Source organism: Trachemys scripta, chromosome 23, assembly GCF_013100865.1.
Source record: "Trachemys scripta elegans isolate TJP31775 chromosome 23, CAS_Tse_1.0, whole genome shotgun sequence".
Lineage (NCBI taxonomy): Eukaryota > Metazoa > Chordata > Testudines > Emydidae > Trachemys > Trachemys scripta.
The window spans coordinates 10,036,555-10,043,923 of record NC_048320.1 but is presented as its reverse complement, the minus strand read 5'-3'; the positions used below and the strand labels follow the sequence as shown (position 1 = coordinate 10,043,923).

At 47.8% G+C, this 7,369-nt stretch overlaps 1 protein-coding gene across 1 annotated transcript in view; it reads right to left on the bottom strand.

The window, feature by feature from the left end:
- Nucleotides 1–342: 342 nt before the first annotated feature.
- Nucleotides 343–7,369, bottom strand: part of PHB (prohibitin) — a 7,596-nt gene continuing 569 nt past the window's right edge. Inside the window, exons 2-7 of the mRNA XM_034756089.1 lie at nucleotides 7,195–7,319; nucleotides 6,422–6,583; nucleotides 5,411–5,553; nucleotides 4,406–4,522; nucleotides 2,445–2,540; nucleotides 343–1,582 (exon numbers count right to left, since the gene is read on the bottom strand). Of these exons, the coding sequence (XP_034611980.1) occupies nucleotides 1,370–1,582; nucleotides 2,445–2,540; nucleotides 4,406–4,522; nucleotides 5,411–5,553; nucleotides 6,422–6,583; nucleotides 7,195–7,282 (819 nt within the window). The 5' untranslated portion in view covers nucleotides 7,283–7,319 and the 3' untranslated portion in view covers nucleotides 343–1,369. The remainder of the gene's footprint in view (nucleotides 1,583–2,444; nucleotides 2,541–4,405; nucleotides 4,523–5,410; nucleotides 5,554–6,421; nucleotides 6,584–7,194; nucleotides 7,320–7,369) is intronic.

Genomic DNA, 7,369 nt, shown 5'->3' with positions numbered 1-7,369 from the left:
GTTTCAGTGAAAAGTCTCACAACAGCTTATCAGGGCATTTTGATTCTCACACTAAGTGCAAACAGGAAGCCCAGCAACAGACACGTGAAGGCTAGTATTGTCTAGTGGAAGACGGCTCAAGTTTTAATTCAAGAGCTCCATTGCTCAAGCCAAGTTTTATTTAACCAAAAGCAATTTGTTTTTGTTCCCCTGCTTGGGAATTTTGCTCAAGACACACCCTTCTTTGGAGCCAGAGAGAATCTTGCTGCGGGGGACTTTTTGCTTTGGGACCTGAAATAGCAACAGCAAGAAGCACCTTTTTTCAGAACTTCATTCTTTTAAGAAATGGAAACGTGACAAAGCTGGGCAGGGTGGTGGTTTCATTTATTGAAGGCTGGGTTATACAACTTCGTCTTTCACATCCTCATTGTAATTCGGGTTCTCTAAATAAAAACGCAGCGGTGGTGCTGCAGCAAATCATACTGCCAAGATCAGACTGTCTGAACCGTGGAACATTAAGTCAGACCTTCTTTGTCTGAATTAGACACAAACGCCACCACATTTACCAACCTTGGTGGAGACCCAACCCCGTGTACACCAGGGAGTCACAGCAATCAGGGCACCAAGGAGGGGGAGGAGGCGGAGAGAGGGAACTATTTCATTATGCACAGAAGGAATGTTTCCTGGATAGTAGAAATAGCTTCACTTCTACATCAGGAAAGTTCCACCTTTTGGGGTGCAAAGGGTAGAACTCAGCTGCTCTGACACCCTCGGTCACATGCCATAAGGCCAGCCCTCCTGCCTACAATGCCACGGTTCAGAAAGCCAATCAGAGCAGAGCTGCTAACCTGACAACAGATGTCCTCTTAGCCTCAGCTGACACCTGCAAAACACTGGGTTGAGTAAGGAAGAAGGCCCTCAGCACTCCCATTCCCTTTCTGTAGGCAGCAGGGACAAACAGCGGTAGTCCAGGGCATGCGTGCCATTGCCTTAATTGACCAAGCTTTGTGAAGCAGGACAGTGAAATCTCATTGGTACAAAATTTCTATGGTCAACAGAGAATGGCCTGGTCTACTACAAATTCATCCAAGAAGCGAACACAAGACATCATTCCCCCCACCCCGCTCTACCCTGGATTCTCAAGAAAGGGGCAATTTCTTCCATCTAGTTTACTGACCATTGCAGCTTCTGCACTGAGTGTACAAGGCCATCGGAGGAACTCCGTATTCTCGTCAAAGAGAGCTGAGCGTTACGAGATTAAGGACTCGATTGAGGATGCATTTAATTTTGTTTCCTTTGCTTTATCCAATCAGGAAATCTCAATGATTTTTTTTTTTGTTTAAGGGATTATTTAGAGGCAATTAGATAACGACTGGCTGCAAAACTACGTTCACTGGGGTAGCTGGAGCAGCACCGACTGGCCGGATGGCAGGTAGGTGATGTTGCGAGACCGTGAGAGCTGGTAAGCGATGTCTTCGGCTGCCTCCAGCTTGCGCAGTTCAATCAGGCCGTCCCCGGCTGCGGTCAGTGCGGTGGCGACCAGCTCGGCTGCGATTGAGTCCCCCTCAGCAGTAATGACGGCTGCTTTTTTCTGCTGCTCAGCCTGCAAGGGGAGCGAAAAAGAATGGGCATGTAGGGATATAGGTGGGATGAAGAACCTGAAAAGCAGGCGGAAAATGCAGCTGCCGTCCTTGATGATTTAAGACCTGAACTTCCCCTCTCCCGCACCAACAGCCTTAACAAGGGAGCTCAGCCAGGCCATTAATTGACAAGGAAAGAGGGGCACTGGCAAGGTAAGCGATCCCAGGTAAAGGTGCACAGACTTGCTTCGTTACCATCTTACAACTGGAATGGTTAGTTTCACTGTGTTTCCCATCAGTTTCACTGTGTTTCCCATCAGTTTCATTTTCAGCATGGGTCAACATGAAACTTGTGTTTCCAACAATGCTCCGGGACTTTTTAAACAAGATTATTTTCTGTTGAAACTTACAATGCTTTGCGCTCCGATCAGCCAAGGATCTCCAAGTACAGTGCAAAGAATTAAGCCACACAGCAACCCCCCTGAAGTAGGTACTATGCCCATTCTCCAGACTGGCACATGGAGAGCTTAACTGATTGTTTCAAAGGTTCAGCAAGTCAGAAACAGAATCAGAGCACCCTCAATCTCTCACCCCAGCTCTTGCAAGAGATGATGCTCCCTCCTTTAAAAAACCTCCAGAGAACATTGCTATTCAGTAGGTTTGGTAAAAATACCACAGCTGATTTCAGAAGAACTTAACGTAACAGCACAGCTTTGAAATGTGACTATTAAGAACAGATGGAGCCTGCCCGTTCTGTGGCATGCTTTCCTGGTCAGAGCATTCTTAAGTGCTTCAGAACATTGGAAAGATGAATGTTACTAGTCGGGGTAGGAACTGGATGACTGGGGACTGGAGTCAGTCCCCAGCTGGAAGTCGTCCACTCACCTTTTCCACTACGAATCTGGCTCTCTCTGCTTCCTGCTGGGCCACCTGCTTCAATTCTACTGCCTCCGTGAACTCCTTCCCAAAGGTCAGATGTGTCTAAGGGGGGAGGGCGGGGAATGAGGAAGATGAGAGTACCCATTAGGATAGTTCTGCTGCTAGGAACCACTCACCATCGGAGAGGTAGGAAACCTGCCTGTATCACTGAAGCTGGAGAAGAGAAGAGGAAGGAGGTCCCTCTTCCTCAGAGATCTTATTTGGTACACTGGACCAAGAAGGAGAGCCACACCATGTTCTACAGTCTGAACTCAGAGCTGATGTAAAACAGGCATAGCTCCATTGACGTGAATGGAGCAGCAGCCTCTCCGATCAGGTTTGACTCAGTTTCTACCTTCAACTGGTTTCTGTTTTGAATTTAATGGGCGGCGGCGAACAGAGCTGTAAAGCATTTACTAAGTAAAGCCACGTAAAGCCAGAAAAAAAATCGAGTAACGGAATCATCCCACAGTAGGCTTTAGACTCAGACTACATCTACACTATAGCCAAGGTCAACACTCTGAGATTGATCCACTGGTGGTTGATTTAGTGGGTCTAGTGAAGACCCACCAAATCAACAGCAGATCGCTCTCCCGTCGACCCCTGTACTCTACCCCCAACGAGAAGAGTAAGGTAAGTCGACAGGAGAGTTTCTCACGTCAATCCCCCACTGTGTAGACCCCACGGTAACTCAACCTAAGGTAAGTCGACTCCAGCTACGTGAATAACGTAGCTGGAGTTGTATAGCGTAGGTTGACTTATCGCGGTAGTGTAGCCATAGCCTCAAAGCAACATTACACTATCCTCCCAGAAAGTCCTGTTGCAACTTCCCAATGCAGCCAGTAGGGGGAGCTCGCTGTAGGTCAAGCTGTCCTGAAACCGACCTACCTTTCCCGCTCAATTCTGTACTTGTATTCTCAGCAGACTGTTTGAACAGCTGCACTCTACTGAGATGCAATAGGGGAAAGGTGAGCCTCCCTCTGCAGCATGTTCAGAAGGCAGCCGCCTCAGGCGGAAAGAGCCAATACTCACTTCCAGCAGGGAAATACTGGGACAGTGAACACACCTCACCAAGATAGTGTTTTCTAAGGAACACACCCAAAGCCAAGTCCAGAGTTTGCTCTGTTAGGCTATTGTAGGGAAATCCCAGGAAGCAGTGCAGTGCATGTAATAAAGGATTTCAATTACCACAAGCACTAGAGCAGAGTTCACCTCAAGGATGGTCTCAGGAGGAGGAATTTAATTATTGACAGAAAACTGAAAGGAAAGATGCTAAACAAGGTTTGGATTTTTTTTTTTTTTTTTTTACTGGGTGCTCAGGATATTGTAGCTTGTCCTTCTGCAGGCTTTCCTGAGATCCCCTTATGCACATATAGGGCCTTCCACAAGAGTCTCTAAACAGTTTACAAACTGAGGCACAGTTGTCAGCCAGCAAGTCAGTACAGGCCAGGTCCTCAAGGATTTGCTCAAGTCACAGTAACTCAGTAACAGAGCCGCCAGGAACAAAACCCAATAACTAACTACCAGCCCCCTGTCCTAGCCCCTGAGAGTATGTCTACACTGTGAGAAAAAGCCTGTGACACTGAGCGTCAGAGCCCAGATCAGCTGACATGGGGCTGGGCTGTAGGGCTAAAATGAGCAGTGTATATGTTTGGGCTCCAGGATGAGCCCCGAGACCCTCCCTACATGCAGAATCTCAGAGCCCAGGCTCTAGCCTGAGCCCAAACAGCTACACTGCAATTTTTATAGCCCCACAGCCCCAGCCATGGGTATTTTATTGCAGTGTAGACTTACCCAATGCATCACATTCCTCCCCTAACCTAGGATAAAAACCAGACGTCCCAACCTTCAGTCCCCTGCTCTAGATACCATGCTACACTCGCGCTGGCTCTTATCTGAGCAAACTCCTAAAAAGAGAGAGCTCTTACCAAGGAAACGTCATCTAGGATAAGGCCAAAGGTATCTGCTCGCTCCGTGAGGTCTTCGCTCACTTGCCTGGAGACCAGCTCTCTCTGTGTGATCAGCTCTCCTGCGTCAAAACGAGCCTGAAGCCAGGACGGACAGCAGAAGTGAGAGGAGAAAGAGACATGCACAAACAACATGCAGATTCTATGAAGGAAAGCTCACAACATCTTGAGCTTCTCCACCCAGCTTTCCCCATCACAGACCGGGAGATGTTGGGGGCTGCAGCTTAAAAGAATTCCAGCCCTTTTCAGTTGGAGCCTACTTGCAACTGATTGTCAAGGGCACCCTTTGTGCCCCAATACCAGACCCTACTATAGTACAGTTCCTGTCGCTACTCCCCCTTTCCTTCCAATTCTTATCATCCTTTGTTCTTCCTTCTCTTGTCCCCGTCCCAGCCCCCACCCACACACCCCTTTCTTTTTTCTCCCTGTGGTGTGTTTGTAGTGTGTGGCTCCTCTCCTTCCACTTTCCAAAAGGCCACATGTTTTTGCAGCTTAATGCTACAAGACTGGGGCAGAGAAGCCTAGGTTGGTGAGGGGTCTGCCTGAGGCTTCTTCACAGCCAGCCGGGGGAGCTGGGAGGGAAGGTGGGCAGTTTTCAAGGAGCTGCCTGTGGCATAAGAGGGACTCCCTTTGCTGGAGAGGCTGGGAAGCCCTACAGCAATTCAAGGCTGGAGAGGGGGCTGACGATAACTGTTAACTCTTGAGTGGGGCTTTGAGGAGCACCAAAATGAACTCAGCTCCCCATCATGATCGACAAGACTGTATCTGATGCAACTATCAACTCTCCCAAACAGGGGGATGGCAGAGAAGCAAACAGCGGCATGACCATCTTCATTCTCTGGAGGACAACTTGCAGGAGGGTGTTTCTAGTCCAGAGCATTGAATGATCCATGCTAAATTAGGTCTCTCGCTGCTAGGGGAAGATCACAGCAGCACAACTGGCACAAGCCGTTGCATGGTCCTTACCACAACAGACTTCAGGATCTCGGTGGTGATGGACGGCAGTACGCGCTCGTCATAATCCTCACCGAGGCTAGTGAAAATTCGAGGTAACTGGGCAGCAACTGGTCTAAACAAGATACGCAGCGTGATGTTCACATTCTGTAGATCTGCAGAGATAGGTGCATGAGTTAGACAGCAAATCATGGGGACAAGGGATAGCATGTGATTGCTTTTTCTACGGCCACCGAACAGGGAAGGACAAATGTGTTCAGATCTCTCTCTTCTCTCCCACAGTATTTGCAGCGGCAAGCATCTCTCCTGCCCCATTTGTCCTTCTATTGTCTCTTTCATTGGAGATCTCAACACCTCTTACAAACATGATTTAAGCTTTGTCTTGCTTCTGAGGCTGGGAATTATTTACCCTACTCTACCTGTGGGGAAATTGTCTTTAAGGGACAACCTGAAGGCCTGAGGAAAGGGTTCCTTATCACTACCAATCACAGAACAGACTGCTGGCAGAGGACACATGCCAGACTGATGCCAGCACCCATGGGATTGCCACACCAGAAAGGACAAGAGCCCTATCCTGATTATGATTTTCTGTAAGGACACAGACCATGAAAATCAGGCCTTACCATCCCTCTGGCCCTGCCTACTTAGCCCTATTTTGTCCCAGGGATCCCATCCCCATTAGCTTACTTTACCAAGTCACCCAAAAGCAACATGAGAATAAGGGACAGGACATATGATCAAAGAGGTGTTTTGAGGAGCTACAATCTCGCAGGGCCTTAACTTTGAGGCACTATCCTGCGAGGTGCTGAAAACCTCCTTCTGCCATTACCTTCATGGGGAGTGCAAGGCAGCCAGCATTTTGCAGGACTGCGCCCTAGTTGACATGGGCACTAAGGGTATGTCTACATGAGCTGGCACGCGCTACCCTTGGATGTCTAACTGCAGTGTAGACGTACCCTAAAGGAACCTGGGTGAACGACACCAATGTTGCTCTCACAGCTGCCACTTGCCCGGAACGCTCACCTTTGCTGCCAGTGATGACAGGGACATTACGTGGGCGAGAACGACAGTCAAAGATGATCGGTTTCTGTATCCAGGGGATGAGAAAGTGGGTTCCTTCTCCTACCACCACATCTTGAACACCACGGACTCGATCAAAGATAACGGCTCTGTGTCCTCCGTCGACTTGAGGAGAAAAAAAAAGAGCACATCAAATACAACTTTAACCATCACCATTGATCATACTTTGCACATTACCAAAACACTTCACAGAGGATATCAGAGGCTTATCCACATTAGTTAAGCCTCTCCAACTCCCAGGGGGTTAATCAAATATTTTTATTTTACATGGGGAAACTGAGGTACAAATAAGTGACTTGCCCAAAGTCAAGCTAGTCAGTCAGTAGGAGAGCAAACGATAAAACAACTTCTGGCTCCTAGTCCCCTACTTTTCAATCACTAGACCAGTCTCCTTTCAAGAACACCACAGAAGACAGTTTTCTAGGCAGAAGATTTGATTCTGTTTTTCTGCATCTTGTGTCATCAGTTACACTGGTGTCAAATACTAGCCGTTAAGAATGATAATGTTGTACACCCATTTTGCACTGGCGTGAGTGACAACACAAGGAGCAGAGAGCAACCAAGAATGAAGGCCAGGAAGGCCAATTAATTAGTTCTCCCAATCCTCAGAGTAGCTGATCTTAAGAACTATCCCAAGGCAAGTTTATACTCTCTTATAAATATCTCAATTTTTAGTAGAGAAAGATTATTTCAGCTCCATCTCTTCTGCTCCTCACCATTATAGAGAGCGGAGTTGACAACTCCCCCTGCAATGGCTAATCCCAAGCCAAATTTGCCAATGTTCTCAAACAGTCTGGAAGCCATTTGTCAGTCCAACTGCAGCCTCTTTGCAGAGTCACACCTGCAAAAATCCAGTAAACATATTAGAAAGGTACTACTCAAGGAGCCTAG